Genomic DNA, 21,985 nt, shown 5'->3' with positions numbered 1-21,985 from the left:
ACAAGGCTGTGGAGTTTATGCCCAGCCTCCTATTTCTATCCAGCTTCCTTTTGTTATCAGGGCTGCGGACTGAAGCCTCTGCGCACACTAGCCAAGGCCTTGAGCAACCGAGTCAACTCCAGCTCCCATTCTTATTGAAGAGCAAAAATTATTTGAAGTTTCTTTTCCACTTTGAATACTTTGGGTAGCTGGGGGATATGTTTGATTCTTAACAAATTTTGCATTTTTAATTAAAATTAAGTTTATTTAACTATTTATCCGGCCAGGCTACATGTAGTCAACATTAAAACTTCTCATATTTTCCCTTTTTGAGTTCAGTAAAGCTTTAATTTTTTTAAAAAAATAATAGAGTCAATTTGCAAATAATGAAACAAGGAGGGTTTTAATGACTACTGTTATGAGGAATGGAAACCCACCTTATTAGAAGCTTTTCAGAAGCTAAGTTCATGTAGCAATATCATTTTATACTTAGAAAGTAAAAACAGAACGTCGATACATCTTGACTTCACTTAGGTTTGCTTAATGTTCATTAAGTCAGTTGAATGGCGAGTTCAGCGTCACAAAGAGAACAAATGAGACAGAACCAGAGCTTCAATCTCTACTCCGATAACCCCCTTTCTTATTGCTTCTTTTTTTTCTTGTGTCCGGCAACTTACATTTTTAATCTTGTTACTTAAAGAGTGTTATGGGAAGCTATTCAGAGATTTTCTCACAATAATGCCCAGTATTGGTAAGAAAATAGAGACCATATCGAAGCTTAGGCTAGCCTTTCCTCTCTCCCTAGCTTAATGTGTAGCATTGATATCTTTGTAATTCCACACCCACTTTGGGTCCTAAAGCATCGGTTTATGATTAATTAGTTTAACATTACCATGTAAACCTGCTGATCCCACCTCGGAACATATGGACATCGGGGCTGTAACATCTGGAGTAGCGACTGATGACGCTTGGAGCTACAATGCAGCAGCTATGGGAAGCAATGAGCTCTAAGCAAAACCTCTAACCCTGCTCCCTCACTAACCACAGGCTGCCCTCTAGGGGGCCAATGGGAAAGCTGATGGATGGCTATCTGCTCTGGGTTGGCTAAACAGTAGGTCCGTCCAGGTGGAAGCCATCTGTCATTGCTGGCTACAGAGAGGAAAGAGTAGGAATAGCCTAGTGCTCAGCAAAGATAACATTGGCCCACAAATCCTTTTGCCCCTCTGGCCTGGCTTGTTGGAGAGATGTTTTCTCCAGCAATTGCTTCACAAACCATTAAACAGCCGTGAAAACAATTGCCTGGCCATATGTCAGAGGGCCACAGAAACCCACAGCAGGCTGAAGGAAAAGAGAAATGCCCTTCCCCTTTCTTGGCACGGGGAGAGAAGCCTCCATGGAGGAGGTATGTGTGTGTGTGTGTGTGTGTGTGTGTGTGTGTGTGTGTGTGTGTGTGTGTGTGTGTGTGAATGTAGATAGAAAGATGGACACATGACAAATGGATTGAGAGATAGACAACATCACTGCCAGAATAAAAAGTCAGCTACCGCTGGCATTAGACTCGAGGACACCAGCAGAGAACGTGATTAGGAACAACACAGCCCTTCCGTGGCATGTGGTAATTTTAGGCCATCTTTAATGCTTCAATGCTTACCAGAAGCTGAAACTTCAGGTAAATGCATTCCTCATTATTCCATCTAACCCTTGGCCTTCTTGGACAGGGCTTAGCTAGAGCATAGTCTTGGGCAGCAGTAGCTGAGAGGGTGGGCCCCTGCTGACCTTCTGTGTCAAACCAGCACTATAACATGCTTGCCCCCGGTGACAGGGATGCACCTGAATGCCTGAGAAGTCCCACACTTGGCAACTCCGAGGAGCTGTCTGAAAGAAAGGTAATTCCTTAGAGCATTTCTGACCTGACAACAAGAATAGGCGGATAGTTGCCAAGCACACCACCACCTTAAGTGTGTGTCTGAAAGCAAAACCACATTTTCCCCTCACAAAATTCCCAGCAAAGGACCTGCTCTTATCCTCAGGCTACAGAGGAGGTAGTGAGGAATGTGAATGCCTTGCCTAAGGCTACACGAGAAAGGAAACACAGCTGCAGTTGGCACCCTGTGACCTGGCTTGTTTTTGCCAGGATGTTTGACTTTGTCCTGAATGTGAAAGAAATCAGGCTGACTGAGAATGTTTGCTACTGGCGATGGGATATGGTGAAGTGCCATTTCTTCCAAAGGTATTGTGAATCACATCCCGAGGAAACATGGCCTCTGGAGAGAGAATTAAGTGTCCCCATCTTGGAAGACTATCTGTCGTACTCTTGACTAGCTCTGGAATTCGCAGATTAGTCCCTTTCTACAATGGGCAAGGAGACCTGGGAGGTGAACTTCTTCCAGGCTCTTCCCTCGAGGAACAACACTATCTACCAGGAAACCCAGGGCTACAAACAGGAATTTGTCTACACAGAACACAAGAAGTCCAGGATTTCAAGATCCCTTTGGTCAGTATCTTGCTTTATTATTCAAATTTTAACTTTATTTTTTTATATATTTATTATGTCTGTTGGTCCGTCCATCCATGCATCCATCCATCCATCCATCCACCCATCCATCCAGCTATCAAGGCTTGGCACAAGGAAGAACCAAGATGCAAAATTCTTATGCCCATGGGTCTTGCGTGCCACTAGGAACACCAGAGAGTAAGCTGATGAGAATGTATTTTGGTGCCACATAAAATAAGTCTGGGAAAAGACAGAGCATAAGGGGACAGGAATGCTACAAAAGACAGAGCCAGGGCAGGGCAGCAGCAGTACCTTGGCTTGTCTCAAGGGGGAGTAGAGAGGGAAATGTGGTTATCTAGAAAGAGAGACCCCTGGTAGAGGAACAGTGGAGCAAAGACCACCAGAGTCAAGAAACAGCAGGTAACCAGGTTACCTACAGCAGATGAGCAGGTTGTGAAGGAGAGATGCAGAACCTGATGGTGGCTTAGAGTAGTGACAAGAGACAGGGACAAGGCAACTCCGGTGATAGTCTGAGATGAGTGTTTTGTGTCAAAAGAATCTTTTGTTCTTTCTTACTCTAGCCCTTCAGCTGTGCCATGAACTCTGACCTCTCTCTGTCTTTTACTGTTCTCTCCAATCAGTCCACTTGGTCCTGAGCTCTCACACCTTGTAAATATCTGACTTGCAAACATTTTGCTGTGCCTTTGATCGGTCTCCGGCCATCACTTGGCTCATGGTCAGTGCCATCGGTGGCCGGGATGACCCATGAATATCGCTGCTGCTTGTTACCTCTGACACTTCCCACTCGTGTCATGCTTTACAGGGTATAAGGCCTTTGGTGTATGTTAGCTCGCTGAGACACCAGGTTTCATGAGCCATTTCATGCCTTTCATTTAACTCCAGGGGACACCAACCCAGGGGCATGTGTCAGCACTGACTGAATTTCACACAAATGCACCTCCTGGCATCTGCAGATCTAGACCTGAACAGGAAGTTATGTAGACCGGCATGTGTAGGTGAGCTGAGGGAGGCTAGGGAGAAGACATAGAGAATACCACACAAACAGCCAAGGGCAAAACCGTGAAGCTAGAAAGTCCCCACAGAACAGCAGCTAGCAGTGAAATCAGGGGTGCCAGAGCTTTGAGCAGAGAAGCAGTAGTAAGGCAGAGGGACAACAATCTAGGACCTAGAAGAGATGTCAATCAACACAGAACACTGAGTCAGAGGTTAAACTGTCACCCAAGCCCTCGGCATTAGCTCAGAGAAACTTCCTGGAATCAGCCTGGGCCAATGGCTGAGCAGCGGTGTCTGAGCCGGTGCAATGCGCTGGAATGATGTTGAGATGTTCTTCCTAAGCCTAAGGACTCTGGTGCTTCCCCTCCAAACAGAGCTGACTGGGGACAGTGCACAAAGGCAAAAGGGCATCAGAAGCATTGGTGGGGACCAAGAAAGAAGGGGTGAAGACAGGCAGGTGCTTGACACTGGGTAGGGGAGTCTTCATTCTCCAAACAACCCTCCTAGGTAACAATGATCAACTGTAGAGCTCAATGCAGGGCTCATGCCGGTTGACTTCATTTCTTCGCATTGGACTGTCCAATCTCCAGTCGATTCCCAATCTTGAAGAGACTTCCTAGGGTTCACTCTGTACAGTTAAACCACACTCTAGGGCGACAGGAGCCAAATACAGCATGCTTTTAAAAGCTCTCAGGTGTCAGGGTGAAGAGTAAGAGTAGAGGCCTGTGGCCTTACATGCAGGCACCCACCTCCCCATAGCTGAGTTCTGAGCATGCTCTGTTCTGCTCTTCTCCACAGTGCCAATACTGACAATGGTGCCAAGCCCGAAGGTCATAAATGGGTCTAGGGTCGGCCAGAAAATAAATTCTATTCCTCCTACTGAGTGGCCAGAAAAGGGAAATTCCACCCATGAAGCTGTTTGTAGAAATACAAACATTGCATCCTGTTGAACATGACTGATAAGAACAAGCTGGCTGGCACGGCACTCGGTGCTTGGCCTCTCAGGTTCTCTGGCAGGCCTGGCTAACGTGTAATCCCCAGAAACACTGATCCCCCTTCCTCCTGTCAGCAGGGAGCATGCAGAAGTGGTTCTGTTTCCGTCCTTAGGATCAGAATTTCAAAAGGAAGCTCAGGCCATGTGAACTTTAAAGGCCACCAAGACCAGGGATTCCTGAACACAAGTTTTGTTGCTGGGCCTACAACATATATTCAGCCAGCGATTCCACGAGGGGGGGTGTCTGGATGCAAACCTGCATTACTCTGGATGATGGCTTGGCATTTTTCCATCCTTGAAACATTCAACCACTGTGTGTCTTTGATTCTCAAGGGCATCTCCTGTGGGAACCACCCATTTAGGCACTGGCTTTCTGAAACCTCACGATCCACACCTCTGTTTACTTCTCTCACCCTCCCTCCATTATTTTTGTGTGTGTATGTTGTTTGAGTATAGCTATTCATGTGTGTGCACATGTGTAAGTTACTGTATAAGCACATGTGTGTGCAGGTCAAAGGTCAACATTGCGTGTCCTCCTTAGTTTGTCTCCATCTAATTTTTTTTCATTTTTTTTTTAAAAATTGGGTATTTCTTATTTACATTTCAAATGTTATTCGCTTTCCTGGTTTCCTGTCCATCAGCCCCCTAACCCCTCCCCCTCCCATTCTATAAAGATGTTCCCCTCCCCATTCACCCCCTCTTATTTCACCCCCTCTTATATCCCCCCACAATCCCCTACACTGGGGATCCAACCTTGGCAGGACCAAGGGATTCCTTCCCCTGGTGCCCCAACAAGGCTACTCTCTGCTACATATGTAGTTGGAGCCCAGGGTCAGTCCATGTATAGCCTTTCGGTAGTGGTTTAGTCCCTGGAAGCTCTGGTTGGTTGGCATTGTTGTTCTTATGGGGTTGCAAGCTCCTTCAATTCTTTCAATCCTTCCTGTAATTCCCCCCAAGGGGGTCTGTTCTCAGTTCTGTGGTTTGCTGCTAGCATTGACCTCTGTACTGGACATGCTCTGGATGTGTCTCTCAGGAGAGATCTATATCCAGTCCCTTTCAGCATGCATTTTCTACCTTCATCAATCTTATCTAGATTTGGTGGCTGTATATATATGGGTCACATTTGGGGCAGGCTCTGAATGGGCATTCCTTCAGCCTCTACTCAAAACTTTGCCTCCCTATACCCTCCTATGGATATTTTTGTTCTTTTTAAGAAGGAGTAAAGCATCCGCATTTTGGTCATCCTTCTTGAGTTTCACGTGGTCAGTGCATTGCATCTTGGGTAATTCGAGCTTTTGGGCTAATATCTACTTATCAGTGAGTGCATACCATGTGTGTTTTTCTGTGATTGGGTTACCTCATTCAGGATGATATTTTCTAGTTCCATCCATTTGCCTATGAATTTCATGAAGTCATTGTTTTTGAAAGCTGGGTAGTACTTCATTGTGTAGATGTACCACATTTTCTGTATCCATTCCTCTATTGAAGGGCATCTAGGTTCTTTCCAGCTTCTGGCTATTATAAATAAGGCTGGTATGAACATAGTTCTCCATCTGATTTTTGACATAGGGTCTTTTACTGAACCACCAGAAAACACTAGAGATCACCAATTTAGCTAGGCTGGCCAGTCAGGGAGTTCCAGTAAGGCACCTGTCTGTTTTCTCAGGGCTGAAATTACCTGTGCACACCAAAATGCCCAGCTTTTCACAAGGTGCTGAAGATCCAACCCCAGGTCTTCATGTTGATTCAGCAAGCATTCTATCGAGCCATCACACTAGGTCCTGGGGTCATGGCTGACACAGTTGAACCTACGTTTGCTGACTGCTTTTCTCCATCTGTCATGCATTTCTTCCTACATCACTGCTCCCCCTACACTTCTGTACTAATAGAATACTTTCGAATGTAGCATGTCAGTATCGGCACTGACTGACTTTTACTATTTTTAACTTATCTTCCTTATCTAAGAAATATATCTTAGCAGAATCAGCTTCTGATGTATGGTATTTAATTCAGTGACTGTGGAAACATTTCTCCCGGAGAGAGCTTTATTCCCTTTCCCTATGCATTGTGGTATTGTTCCTGTATATATTATATTCATAAATGATTCAAACTCAATACTACATTGCCATAATTACAACTTTTTTTATAATCGCATGCCTATTAAGACTGAGATAGAAAAGGAGAGTTAATATATGTCATAGATTGTGTTTATTAGCATCTGAGTTACCATTTCTACAAGTTTTCATTTGCTGCTGAGGATTCCAGTTTCTACTGGAGATGTTTCCTTGGACAGTATGGAATTTTACCCACCTATCTCCTTAGTGTGTGCTAGTTGATTAATTTCTGTTATAGGCCCAACAATACATATACATATTATTTTATACAACTGTTTTTAAAATCAGTGAAGAGACAGGAAGAGAGTGAATTTGTGCATCGCCCTTTATAGTTACATAATTAATTTTTACCAGTACTGTCTGTTATGGTGGACAAATGAGAACAGTTGCTTTCAGCATAAAGAACTTCCTTTGTGATTTTTCTTTCCCAATTTTCTTTGCTACACTATCAGGTCTAAAGTTTAATCTACATCTCCAATCCCTGCCTTTTACAAGGTTCTCCCAAGGGCACTTTTAAAAGCTCGATTGCCTTAAACATCTGTAATCTCTGTTGTAGATAAAGTCAGTTCCTCTGGGGAAAGATTTGCGACTCAGGTTTTTTTGTACAGTACATTTTTACCCTCAATCAAATCTCCAAGCCATTCATTGGGTTGGAGGGGCCGTGCTTTCCTTGGTGGAACCTCCACTTCAGGAGTTAACTTCTCAGGGGTATGGGGTGAGTAACCTCAAATCTTCATGCCTTCCTTGTCTCACCCATCAAGGGGAGCCCTTAAGATTCTCACAGCCGCTGTTTCCCGAGTGAGGGTTTTGAAGAATAACTGCACACCTTTAGGCTATACTCATTCATACTCAAACCGCAAAACAGGCGGCTTGGGGCAGGAATAGAAATGTCCTACGTGGGAACGCAGTCCTTCAGCTAGGAGCTGGAGGACAGAGGACCTAAAGTCCGGGTTGCAAGCAGTATGGAGTCGTTTTTATCCCGCTGAACTGGGAAGGTAAAGGAGGGAGGGGATCCCTGACTCCAAATCCATGATTTTGAGTTTTTTTCATTTTTTATTTGTTTATTTACTTTTTATGTTTCTTATTTTCTGCAGGAATTTCAAATGATCTCCAGAGACTTTAACTAGTGTTTTAAAACAATTTTCTCTAGTTTCAAGGTGGAGTGAGCAGGTCCATAGAGCTCCTCGGGTTATCACATTGGAAGGCTTCTCTTGGGCCTTCAGATATTTTGTTTGGGGGAACAACTACTATACATGTAAAGGCTATGGAACAAGAACTTTCTCATTGTAATGGGACTATAAATTATTTGGGGAAATTGTTAAAAATACATATTCCCAGGGACTCACTGCCAGAGACTGTGATTTTCCAGGACAGAAGGAGGAAAAAGAGGAGAATTATGCATTTTTACCAAACTTTCCACATGATACTAATTTTTAAAAATGCATACAGCATTCCTTCCTTCCTTCTCTTCATCCCTCTCTTCCCTTTCCCCATCCTCTAGGACAACAAACGTAGGAGCTTTGCTATTCCCACCGACACTAGGGTATAAATATGTGTCCATGAATTAGCAGACATGTGTGTATGTATGTGTGTGTGTGTGTGTGTGTGTGTGTGTGTGTGTGTGTATTTCCACCTGAATCTAGAAATTCTGCTACTACAGGAAGTGGAGTAGAACCCTGCTTTGAGGCCTCCCCAATCAAAATGACAGCGTAACACACAGCAACATGTTGGAGTGAAGAGGTCACTTGCCTAGAATCTTTTATCTCGTGCAGCAGTTGTGGCTTCCCCTAGGGAGTTGTCATTTGTAACTTCCCCTCAGAACAGAGAGACCACCACAAACTTTTTGCAAGTGGCTTGATTTGCATACCATCAAATGCAGCGTTCGCCTCTACAGAATGGACGAATAGCATTGAATATAAAACATGTGATGGCAGAGAGGCCCCCACTGCTCATGTGCACATCTACCATCACAGCATAGCGTCATTGCTACTGTGAGCCCTCCCGATCGTCATAAGAACAGAAAATGAATACCATTCCATATTTTAAAAGCTCCAGACAGGAGTCATTAGCAACTCATTTCTTCCCCCAAGGAGAAAGCTAGTTTGAAGTGTAAACAAGGCTGAATTAGACTTGCACACGCTCCTGTGAGTTAGGGCCTGTCACATGAAGGGTGAACTTTACATGGATAGCTACAAGATTGTTCTGTGTAGACTGGACTCTGACTTACTTCCAGTTACCCTAGACTAACTCTGACTTACTTCCAACTACTCTCGCTCCCAGCAGCGAAGGCCACACTCAGGGGATAGAGAATTTGCCAACAGAAGGCAAAATTAAGAAAGAGAAAGGCCTCAGAGAGCTCAGAAAACCTGAGGCACTGTAGGGAAACCAGGGAACCAGAGGATATCTTTCTACTGGGTTTAGCAAGTCAGTCATCATTATTATTGATCAGAAGACTAGAATTCCCCTATAGGAACTTAAAAAAAAAACACGTTGTGAGAAAAAAAAAAACAAAACCCTAAAGATTAAAGAGTTTCAGTCTTTTCCTTCCAGATTTGTTGATGTATATACTGAGTGGGGGACCTTTCTCAGGGTGCTTAATTGGTGCCCTTTATTAGTAACAAGTCATAAATAAAACCGAGGAAGTTTCTGACTTTCTTCCCAGCACTTACACAGTGATTTCTGTATTATGTCCTGAACTGAACCCACATCCCTGGGTTGAAACCCTACGCCCTAGCATCTCAGAATGTGTTCACATTTAGGGAAAGGGTAGTAGTTAATTTAAAATGCAGGTATTAGTATGAGGCCCTGACTAATCCAACTCGTGTCTTCTAAAACCAAGACATCAGGATACAGACACACCAGAGGTGTGTGCACTCTCAGAGCAAACACTGTGTGAGGGCATACGAAGGAAGGCACCATCTTTTACCAAGGCACTGAGAGAGGCTCAGGAGAACCCAATCTTGCTGGCCTGTCGGTCTGGGTCCATGCTGCCAGACTGCAAGGTAATACATTTCGGGTCTCTTTGTTTGTTTGTGATGATGTTGCTGCGGGAAGAATCCTGGACCTCGAACATACATGCTATGAAATGTTCTAGCACAGAGCTGCAGCCCTAGGCTTTGTTTTTTCTTCATTTCTGATGTCCAAGACACACTAGTTGTGGTATTTGCTACAACATTCCTAGAAAGCTAATATATTCAGTAACTGTCACCTTAGCTAGAATTACATATTTAATCAGTATGTAAACAGTGGGCATGGGGAAAAACATAAATGGGTAACTTATGAGCTGATAACTTCATACAATTTGATATACCTAAGACTTAATGTACATTCCTCAATTCACGTTATGCATGATGAGCATGAATGAGCTTGTCAAGCCAATGCTGATTGCTAATGACAAGGCCACCTGGTCCCCTCCTCCTCTGAATCCAGCCTCTTCCCATTGTCCCAGCAACCCTTGCTTTGCGACTTGAGACTGTTGGTTTGTAATTACGGATTTATTGATGAAGTTATACATTTAACATCTGTCTCTCTTATGAATTCTATGGAATAGGACTCTGTATGTGTGTTCATTGCTACAGCCCCAGCATCCGGCACAACACCTGACTCTCAGTTACTTGTTCTGTGACCTAATAAAAGAAGTTATCAAGTTCTAGAGTTCTAAAATTGGGGAGGTTGATCATCAAGATTTAGCACTGCATTGTTTCTCTTAAAACTATTTTAAAACATCTGTATATATATATTCCTCTGCAGAGAGGACCCATAGCTTTTATACAATAGGGCTCTATGACCCTCCCCAAATTAAGAATCATGGGTCTAGTTCTGTTGTAAAACAAGATTAAACAGTGAAGAACTCAACTGCAGCCGGAAGTATACTACAAAACGATTTGTGTGTGTGTGTGTGTGTGTGTTGTGTGTATGTGTGTGTATGTGTGTTGTGTGTATGTCTATGTGCCTTGTGTGTTGTGTGTGTATGTGTATGTGTGTTGTGTGTGTGTGTGTTGTGTGTGAGTGTGTTGTGTGTGTATGTGTGTGTGTGAGAGAGAGACAGACAGACAGAGGGGGGGGAGAGAGAGAGAGAGAGAGAGAGAGAGAGAGAGAGAGAGAGAGAACAGAGACTGAAATGCCTCAATGAATTTACAGAACCATCCATATCCCTGCCCCTTTCCTCCACTCTCCCTGAAGAACTGATCATTCCTGAAGTCATTGGCTGGAGTCGTGAGTAGCTGCTGGCATTCATCTGTTTCTTGGCAGCATCATTCATCACCGAGGCCAGGGAAAGCGCCTGTAATTCTCTCCATTCACCTGTTTGAAACGATGCCAGCCCTCTTTGTAGGAAGCTCCTTTTAATAACAAGCCCGTAAACTTCCCAGAAAACAAGGACACTGAGCTGCATTTATGAAGCACGGGTGTCCATGCAATTTGACCAAACAATCCTGGGATTTCCCTTCCCTTCCTCAGCAGCCTGAGAGGAGAGCCAGCCTAATCAGGCTACAGACGTCTGGTCTTGCTGCTGCTTGCTGCTGGCTCAGTCACTGAGGAGCTAAGGGAGGCTGTGGATGGATTGCTTCACACTAATTGGCTATTGGTATTAAATCTTCCCCCTTCCAGGTTCAGAAGATGCTCTCCTCAGTATTTCCTTCCTTGTTTTTGTCCTGAAAATGACTTCCACAGTAGATTTGTCACCGTAAAGGTTTTCAGTGTGCCGTTAACTCATAGTTACCCACGGTAACTGGGGAGAGCAGTAATGCAGATAATTCACAGCCAAAGGCACTCTCTGTCTAGCTCTTAACGCATGGTTCAAGGGGCTTGGTGGCAGCCTTACCTCCCTAATTATGTTTGCCTTTGCTGCTTATTAAAATGAGCCTGACTGCCTTCGGGGCCAGGCAGTTGGGTGATGTGAAAATTCTGACACAGAATTTGTAACTGTCTTCAGGGGAAACTCCACAAGGCACACAGATAATCAAACTTGACTAGATTTGACTTCACAGTCTAATCACCTGTGATCAATTACTTTGTTCCTGTGGGACTGAGTCTGGGATAAGAAATAATTATAGTTGGGAGGGGAGGGGTAGCTACATTTAGATGAGTACACAAGACTGGGTTGTGCCCCAGTGTCATCACAGGACCATGTTGGTTTTCCTACCTGGCTTCACGATCTTGTTTTCTGTGGTTAATGATCTCCCTGTGCAAACCTTACAGTGTCCATCTCTGGTTAACAGCCTGTGGTGGCTCCCTACGCCTGTTACGACTGTTCCCAATCAGCCCGCAGTGGAGCAACATGACCCTGTCCCCTTAAAGTTGTAGATGGGTACTGAGGTTGATACTGACCACGGAAATGTGCCTGGAAACTGACCAATGGACACGTCACTTCTTAGAGCCTGCTGTGTTTGGTCTCACACTTTGTCAGGCCAGTGTCTGGCAGCATCTGAGATGGTGGCTGCTCTAACTCTGTCACTGGTACCTGCGATGAGCCTACTTTGAGCTGGCTTCCAGCTGCTTAGAGTTTAATGTCCTGGGTTAACTTAGCGTATCTGGCAATGTACATCAGATGACACTGAGACCGAGTTTCAGCTCTGTGTGCGGACAACGAACGACCACAGGATAGAATCATTTCTTCTTCAGCGTGTTGGGTCCCGTATGAAGCACATTTAAAACAATTCCGTTGATTTGTTGACCATGGAATTTTCTTCCTTACCCCGCCATCTTCCAGATTCCCGTTTGTCTCCCACTCTCAGGGGCAAAGCTGCAAAGGGTGAAGAATACCCTTTGTTTCTTTCAGGGAAGATGGTGGAGCTGTGTCTTTGGACCAACAGAGCCAGAACGAGGGAGTAGAAACAAACAAACAAAAAAAAAAAACAAAACAAAACAGTGTCTTTGGTGGATGCATTCGTAGGCTCCATGTGTTTGGAATATAAGAAGGTTTAAGGACAAAGATTTCAAAAGGAAGCCTTGAAGCGTTGACACAGGAAGCATAGCATCCCCAAAGCTGGTGTCTGAGTGATCACGTGCTACCCACTCTAGACTCCCAGGTCTACCATGATACCTGCATTTACTGATGACCTACCATGGGCCAGACACAGTTCCAACTTCTTTACCATTATCTTGTTGATTCCCTGAGCAAACTTCTAGGATAGTTACAATTTATATGTCACAGATGAAGAAGTTAAAACATTGAGGTAAATCCCCTGTGGCCACGTTGAGAGTAAATGGTCTCTTCTAACTTCAAGCCCACCCGAACACTCCCATCATGTGTGCTCCCTCCCGTGTCCCTCCCCTCCCTGTCAGTCACACTGCCGACTCCACAGACTGCCGTCCTCTGGAAACTTCTGCCTTCTAGAACAACATAAAACAATTCTTCTCCCTTCTCTCTGACTCAACACTCAACTATCTGAAGGCAACAATCGTGCGTCCCATAGGGTTCTCCCTCCCTCTGTGAGCAGCCACAAGTCATTCAACACTTCCCCATACAACATAGCTTTAAGCCCTTCTCTGTCCCTGCTCAGTGACTCACACATGCTGGGGACCAAAAAAAAAAAAAAAATGTCAGTGAAGTCAGTGACGTGGAACTGGTGACTCTCTGGCCTTTCAGCCTTGTCTGAGCTACTGCCCCCTACAACCCCAAGGCACATTCCTTTCATGGTGCAAAGTGGAGTGGAGATCTGCTGTAGGAACAGCTGGCTGGCCCAGCGCCCTGCACAGGTCCCCATATTGGAAAGTGCACTGGTAAAGGATTTGAGTGGTCAGTGCTCCCTATTCTAATTCGTTTGCTCCTCCTCTTCCTTTGTCCCAGCCGGCCCTTTCTTGTCCTGTCCCAGAGGCACACTGAGAACGACCTTTCCACTCACCATGGAGTTCATGGCAAAGTGATTGTGCTGTGTCTGGAGGTCTAGTGCATGCTGGTAGCTGACTCCGATCTCTGTGTGGCTCTGAAGAAATAACTCCTTGTTGTGGCTTATCCAGTCGAACATCTAGAAGGGAGAAGAAGGGGACAAAGTGACGAGAAAGGTCACAGGTCAAGCAGAACAAAGCATTCAAAGCTACAGAGAAGAATAAAGCCCTCTAGCTGTTTCCCAAGGAGAAGCTGCTATCTCCCTGGAGTCAGGGTAGGCTACAGGCTGAGTTTACAGGAGAATCCTCATTTCTTTGGCATAAAAATTCACAGGAAGCTTCCGTCTCTCTATAGAGCCTAGGGAAAAGAGACCATGAGGGCGAGAAGTGGGATAGGATGGTGGTGGTTATTATCCCAAGGTAGCTACTGGCCCTTTGTAAAGTCTTTAGAATGCTTTGAGGACCGGTACTGAGAGAGCAAGCCAGGAGGCCTAGCCCACTCATTCAGGTAGCCATGACTTCTCCTGGAAGTCCCCACACAGAAGGAGACTCACCAGAGCCACAGTTCCAGGAAGTTCCTAGCTCTTTAGGATACCAGATATAAGAACCAGTGCATGTTCCCTCCCAAGCACTCAGTCTGTCTCAGAAATGAGAATATGATGTAGTCGATGCAATAAAGAAAGTAGGGACATTTGCGAGAAACTGCCGGGGAGCACTTCTTTTTTTTTTAATTTTTTAAAGATATTTTTATTTATTATATATATGAGTACACTGTCGCTGTCTTCAGACACACCAGAAGAGGGCATCAGATCTCATTACAGATGGTTGTGAGCCACCATGTGGTTGCTGGGAATTGAACTCAGGACCTCTGGAAGAGCAGTCGGTGCTCTTAACCACTGAGCCATCTCTCCAGCCCCGGGGAGCACTTCTTTAGGCATGGTGTCTCTTCCTTTGACACTGTCTTGCGTGTCACCAATTCTGCCTGCTGTAGCCATCTACCACACGCCAATAAAAGCAAAGGGTGGAGTCAAGGCGGCTGCAGCAAACAGCCAAACCCCTGATTGAGCTGAGCCTAAGTTCCATCTTCTCTCTGGACTTCTGAGGACCTGAGGCGAGACTCTCCCCCTCTATTACTCAGTCCACTCTAAGTTAGGGTTTGTAGTTTGCTGTCCAGAACACTCAGGTGAGACAGCCAGGCAAGGTGTGGGCAGCACCTGTGAAGAAGGCCACTCTTCTCAGGCTGTGTGTGTGTGTGTGTGTGTGTGTGTGTGTGTGTGTGTGTGTGTGTGTGTGTGTGGTGGTGGTGGTGAGAGGACCAGATAAGCTAAGACAGGGTATGAACTGCTCTGGCTTTTCCGTGCTCTCTTCTCCTTACAGAGAAAACTAAGCTTGCTTTTCCATTTAAGTCTAACCAGTGTGCATGGGATGCCTGCCATGCCCAAGGTGACATAGGGTCAAAAATGTTAAAAAGGTGGTTCCTGAAATTAGGTGGCTTTTATGAAGTGTAAAAGCTGATGTGGATCAGATTCTGTTTGCTTAGAGAATTTCATACTGAGTAAAACACGTTTTCATCATTAAAATTCCTCTCTTCCCTCCAACTCCTCCATGTCCCCCAGCATCCTCTCAAATTCATGAACGCTTTTTCGATAATTATTATTGTTTCTTTTGTGTGTGTGTGTGTGTGTGTGTGTGTGTGTATGTGTGTATGTATGTATGTATATGGTGTGTGTGAATATATGTGTATATGTATATGGTGTGTGTGTGTCTGTGTGTGTGAATGTATGTGTGTATGTGTATGGTGTGTGTATTTATGGTGTGTGAGTGAATGTATGTGGTGTGTGTGTATAACTTAAATCACAACAGTAAAGGTCTATAAATATGATAGAGGCTCTTATGAGCAACTAACAGGGAACAAAGAACACTACACTCCCCAGAAAAGGAGAGCCTATGTTAAGCCTTGACTTAGAAACCAGATAGCTGAAGACCAGCAGCCTGAATGACCGGACAAAGAGAGAATGGTGACACAGGGTGGAGATTGGGGCAGTTCAATATGTCACATGTGCTGAAAGCAACTCAGTGCTGCTTGCTGTGCCTGCCTTGACCACATACAGCTGAGGAGCTAGGTGCACAGAGTGACCACATGCAGCTGAGGAGGCAGGTGCACAGAGTGGCCACATGCAGCTGAGGAGGCAGGTGCACAGAGTGGCCACATGCAGCTGAGGAGGCAGGTGCACAGAGTGACCACATACAGCTGAGGAGCTAGGTGCACAGAGTGACCACATGCAGCTGAGGAGGCAGGTGCACAGAGTGGCCACATGCAGCTGAGGAGGCAGGTGCACAGAGTGGCCATGCAGCTGAGGAGGCAGGTGCACAGAGTGGTCATGCAGCTGAGGAGGCAGGTGCACAGAGTGACCATTGAAGGATGTGGGCCACATGCTGACAGCAGGATGTGGGTGTATGTGTGGGTCTTATAAAGTATGAATTAGCTGTGGCAGAAGTTTGGGATGTGGACTAGGAGAGCCAGGGGGAATATTGTGGGGAGTGTGGGGCACACTAATCCAGGTATAGGCGAGGGCCTGGAGCAGCAGAAGAGGCAAGAGAATCAGGAAGGTTTGAGAGCCCCCTTTGGACAGGACCTCCCAAAGGCTCATTATCACTTGGAAAGAGAGGGTGAGTGAGAGCTATGGAGACCAGTCCTGGCATATGGGTTCCTGCAATCCCAAGAATCACCATGGGGACACTGAAGGATGGGGATAAGAAACTGAGGGTGTGCAGAAATAGTCCTGCATTGGAGAGGCTTAGGGGAATTTAAGCCAAGCATGTCCTATGGGCTGCTAGATTCATGTGTCTGAGGGCCTAGAGAGAGACATCAGGGCTATAACAACTCATGCCTGAACACAAGAACATTAGCCTACGGTCTGGAGACTCTCCCACCGGAACTACTCAAGTAGCAGAGGGTTCATTTCAGGCTGCAGGCTCCCTAGCAGGCTGAGCAGATATGTGTGTTGAGTACACCGTTCTGAGTCCATCAGCCTTAGCGAGCCCCAGACTGCAGGCAGCTGGCCAGGCCTCCCCCAAGTTACCACTAAGAATGAAGGGGAAAAGAAAAAAGTGCTGGCATTTAGAAGATTCCTATTCTGTAATTTTTTTACCTTAAAATTTCTTCCTCCAAACCTTATTTCAAAATAATTTCTCCTCCCCTTTCCTTATTTACAAAAGAATCAATAAAGTTAATGAAAATCTGAAATGCCAGAAGCCCTTGGGACTTCTGATGACAGTGTCCCCCTTGGCTATCTCAGCAGCCCAGCAGTGGCCTTGTACTTTCTGTTGAACAACCATTTAGATGTGTACAAAACAGGCAGAGGAGGTGTGTGCCACAATGATTAGACTGCTGGGCACCAGGTCCTTGCTGGGATTCAGAGAGAGGCGAGCTGGACGCAGGCCAAGGGAGGCAGGAAGCAGAGTGAAGTGTAAGAGGTAAGACAGACAGAGATTGCTACAGCGGCTGCATGCCCCACTAGACCAGTTCCTCACAGACTGGCACCCATGCCATCCCCAAACTCATGTTCTGCTGATGAACGGCTTCCTGGTAGTGAGGCGCCCTGACAAAGTTTATCTTGTTCTGGAGAAACTGCTTCGAAGAAGTAACACATGTCCTGGGAAGACAGAGAAGACCTGGTCTGGGCACTAGATGGTCTCATGCTAATACATGTTCTTTTTAAACTTTGTAAAGTTTTTGATCGAAATATTTATATCCATTCTATTTTAATTATATCATATTAAATACTAACACATTAAATAGTAGTGTACATTATTATATTTATACATTGTATTATAAATATATTTTACACATTTATTATACGAGACCTTATTAAACAGTACATTCTGATCTATAACACAGTGCATATTCTGATTTGCAAGGACTAGTATCCCCTAGAATGGGGGCAAGCATCCTGGATAACAAACGGCACATTTCTGAAACCCATAAAAAGCATTCTCTTTCTATTCAAAACAAAAATAAGTTCCATGGAGTCTCCTGACTTTGAAGGTATGTTTGTCCATCGCTATAGCTCCTATTTCTAGTGACTGAATTAAGGGAGGCAGCAAGAAAACTGGCCTTGTTTTATAGCCAGTGAAGCTCGGCTCCTTAGTCGTTGCCACGTTTCTCAGGTGCTTTCAAGTTCACGATGAAATGTCCAATCACGTGTATTACCTTATCGTGACCCCAAACAGTATCACATGGCTATTGCCATCAGGCAACAACAGAGCATGCTCAGAGAAATGAAGCCCAAATTCTAGAAATCATTATTCTACTCCCTGCTCCATTGCCCTGAGTGTCAGCCGGGCTCTGAGAGCCATGATGCCTCAGCCAAGGCAAAGTGCATGAGGCCGCCTGTGTGTCTATACCCAGCTACCTCCTCTAGGCTGCACCATCGGGAAGGATCACAGATGCCCAGGGATAGCTGGTCAAACAGTATTCCTTTCCATGAATGCTGGAAAGAATTAAGGAAGGAGGTGGGATGGGAAGGGAGGGAAGGAGCAGGAGAGAGGGAGGATGACAGTTGGTCATGGTCTAGGATTGTTAATGTCCAGAGAAGAACGTTTCTAAACACTCCCAATCTCAAGAGAAGACCATTTATAATTTGATCCATTTGAATTTAGCATCTGGAAGAGCCTTAAGCTGGAGCGACCAAAAGATGTAAAGGAGAAGAAAATATACCTACTGTAGTTTTGGGTGCTTTTAAGAAATTACAAAGTTACCTTCCACAAAGTCTAATGTAACAACAACAGCCATCCTTCCAGAGGATGGTCGCGTCTAAATAATTCCATTACAGCTCCGTCTGAACAGAACATAGTTTTCTCTGTCTTGCTAAGAAAGATGTTCTATGTAAGCTACTCAAGGCTTTTTTTTTTCTGTTTTGTTTTAACTAAGCTAAGTAATTTTTTATGCTAGCTAACTTAAGAAAAATACACAAATCTGACTCTCCATAAATAGTCAACATTAAAGGAATCTATTTATATGCAAATTAGGAAAAAATAAACACAAGACTTTCCATTTTTTTTAAAAGATGGGGTAGCTAAACGGTTATTATTGCTCTGTTCTGTTTTTAATGAAGCATAACTATTTCATAGAGCAGGGATATTAAGTAAAAATCTCGTGTTTATTTTCCTGCATTTAGCAAAAGCCACTGACATCATCTTCTAACTTTCAAACCACCTGAGTGTTGTCGGTGTCATACACTCTCTAATTATAGACTACATTGCAAACAAGATACTCATGCTCAGCCTTGATGAGCTGATTAAGTAAATGGCCAAAAAAAAAAAAATGGTGGGTTCCCTTTGGCAGGACACGTGTGTCCTAGTACATGCTAGGGGGCTGTGCTCTGCTTTCCTGCCGCGCTTCATCTGTAAAAGCTGTGCCCTGCGAGGTTCAACAGCCTCCTGCAGGTAAATCTTGTTAGGCCCAGGGAAACAAGGTCTCCAGCCAATTATAAAATAAAACCTTGTGTTAGAACACAAAGAGCAGAAAAATGCAAATCACTACAGGCTGCTGGCTGAACTCTGCCAAGCTGTATCAGGGATCTGAACCTCAGTTTTTATCTATAAAATAAGAATACTAATTTATGCTTTTTAAGTCATAGGCTACCGGGGCACTCAATTAAAACGAGGGGTTAGAAGAGGCTTTGTTGTAGGCTGTACACATATGGAAATTTTTTAATCCATATAATGACTATGTTCTAGCCTACTCCCATTTAAAGCAAATCAATAGGTAAAAGGTACGGATGTAAAACGGAAAGTTCGGGCTGTAAACCCACCAAGGGCTGGTGGGACTCACACCTGCAGTTCACATGCACGCAAAACACCACTACCCGCTCACCTGAGACACACTACTAGAACAACCACAGGCCTCTTCAAAGAGCAGTCCAGAAGTACCAGCCTTTACTCACACAGGGACCCTGTGGGTGTGTCTGCCTACAAAAGGCTCAGAGCCCCTCCATCAATATACCTGGAACTCTGGTGCCTTCCTATTTATTGCCTTGCATGGCCTGACCACAGAGATAGCATATTAAAGCAAGACCTTGGTCCTCATCTGCCTCTCTGCCTCTCTGCAAGCAAGCATCCATGTTCCTTCTTCCCTACCCTCTCAGCTATTACTAGAAACTGTTTCCCTTTGGTTTGTAACAGGTTTCCCCCTAGCCCCCACTCAGGAGAGATGCCTATTAAAAAGCCATTTTTTCCCTCTAATCCCTTTTCGAATTAGTTTATCCTGGATCTAGAAGTAGCTCAATATGTGCTTTCTGAGCATGAGCCATGGACGTGATTCTAAAATTGGCAGAGGGATCGCAGAAAGAAGATGGAAGACCCCACACCCCCTCCCCCCCGATACACACACACACACACACACACACTCACATGCACACACATGCACCTGGGAACCAAGCAAATCTCCTGACTTCACATTTGTGCTTTCACAGAAACTCTGACTGCCCTGGGACACATGTTCTTGTATGAACAGAGCAACACTCACTCCTCGTGTGTGTGTGTGTGTGTGTGTGTGTGTGTGTGTGTGTGTGTGTGTGTGTGTTCTTGCCTAGGGTTCTTAGGATCCTTCAACTTCAACCCTGGTTTTTAATTATCTACTCTCCTAGATTAAACTTCTGATTTCCTAAAAAGGAGGAGGAGGAAGAGGAAGAAGAGGGGGAAGAAGAGGGAGGGAGGGAAGCAAACAGGGAAGAGAGAATATTCAGGACCCCAAAATGTGAACCTAGTTTCTAGGTTTCAAGAACTTCTACTGTAGCCAGTCGCCTCTCCTGTACTGATTCATTTATTCAGTCCATCAGGCTGTGTGTAGGGGTGGGGGCGTGGTAGGGGGTCTCTGAAGAGACCATCATTTCACTGATTTTAATGAAGGCAGAGACACAGCCTGACAGGCTGTCGTGGTGATAAACATCTACTGAAGGAGAAAAGGTGTCCTTAGCTGTGCCTGTTCTCCGTTTTGCTGGTGGCATATCTGCCTACAGATGTTTATACCTCTCTTTTAAAGGAAACTGCTTTTCCCATTGACAGAAGCCCTGTTTGCTCCAGGGAGGGGAGCCCAGCTGACCATCTAGGAGGCGCCATCTCTGTTTGCTCATTAACCAGCTAGGATGCCAGTGTCGCCAATCAGTTTGTGTCTGTGGACACACCGTTGACCCCACAGTACATTTCCTTCACCTTCCACACAAATTCCTTAAACCCAGGTCCAACTGTTGTTCACAATGTGAATAGTCCTGGCTTCTCTATAACACAAATAAATGTCCACTGTGAGAAAAACTCTTCCCTTCTTCTGCATAGTAATCTAACCTTCAGTTAGCATCTAGATCCCGTTTCCATGACAACAAATAAAGATGCTTCAAACCAGCATGCTATCGAATCTTGGCGAAACACAAAGATGCTCCCTGACTGGAAAGCTGCACCAGGATTGGGAGTGACTACAAAAAAACCTACACGTGTGTTAATGTGGACACCAAACCTCGGGCTTCCTTGAATGTGGTGACTTTTGCAAGGAAGCATTGTTCTTTGCAGGGACCTTGTCAGCTGTGTCAAGTGTTACAAGATGCACAGGTTCCCTTGGGGACACCGAGCTGGTAAGCGCACTTGTGTTTGCAGTTGTCAAGGTAGATGCTCTCTCCTTGTACCTGAGCTGGGTGGTTGGGCTGGGCTCCTGAAAGGATTGCCTGGTGGCAAGCTACGGTTCTCGTCTTCTAACTTTCTCAGTCGATCAATGCCAAACACTGCCCCTCAATGTCTAAGTCCGAATGTTTAGAAAAGACTCAGTCACCTGCAGTTGTCAGCCTGCACTTTCAAAGCCAGACAATGACAGCACTGTACCTCCTCCTCATCTTCTGGCTCTCCGCCCTCTTACTCACTTCCAAATTTTCCACCTAACAGTAATGACACTAATGCTAGCAACGAAAATCCCAACACTTACTACTTTTTAAGTACTCTGCATGCTGAATATTGTCCTAAATATTTTACACATAGTAATATACTTAATCCTCCCAGTGATGGCCCAATGGTCTTCCCATTATTAATCTCCAGTATCCTCATAGCCATTTTACAGAATAGAAGACTAAGGCTCAAAGGACTTAATTAATTGATCTGGAGGCGCACACCTCAGTGACAGGAGAGGGCAGAGGTTCAGTTCATGTTGCTACTCTCACTTTGGTGCTGTAGTTTCCAGCCAACCATCTCACCCTGTGCTTCCTTCTCCCAAGGTCTCAGACCCGTGCTCTGCCTCTACTGCTATGTTTTTCCTCTGTCTGCTTCCTCCATGAGTTCTTGTAATGGGGTCTGCTTACTGCTTGCTTGAGTCTGTACTCACAAGAAGAGAGTCAGGTGCCCCCTCCTTCCCAAGTCTGTGTTGCCAGCCATGGAGAATGAGGTGGTTTTGTTTTATGTTTTCCTGACACTACCTGGCCCTCTTAGCCAGATGCTTTTCAACCTCAGACCATCTGCCTGCAGATCTGTCTAGCTTCCCCCTTCTTTCCTGGCATCCAATAGCAGATGATTTTGTAGAAA

General features: G+C 45.0%; 1 protein-coding gene across 44 annotated transcripts in view; it reads right to left on the bottom strand.

The window, feature by feature from the left end:
• The window catches only part of Kalrn (kalirin, RhoGEF kinase), a 606,323-nt gene that overhangs the window by 352,603 nt on the left and 231,735 nt on the right, over positions 1 to 21,985 (bottom strand). For all 44 annotated transcript variants that reach the window (XM_087576981.1, XM_087576985.1, XM_087576993.1 and 41 more), the window contains 1 exon segment: positions 13,441 to 13,563. In XM_087576981.1, coding sequence (XP_087433107.1) covers positions 13,441 to 13,563 — 123 coding nt within the window.

Source organism: Rattus norvegicus, chromosome 11 (genome assembly GCF_021556685.1).
Source record: "Rattus norvegicus strain SHRSP/BbbUtx chromosome 11, alternate assembly SHRSP_T2T, whole genome shotgun sequence".
Classification (NCBI taxonomy): Eukaryota; Metazoa; Chordata; class Mammalia; order Rodentia; family Muridae; genus Rattus; species Rattus norvegicus.
This window is presented reverse-complemented; position numbering and strand designations above follow the sequence as displayed.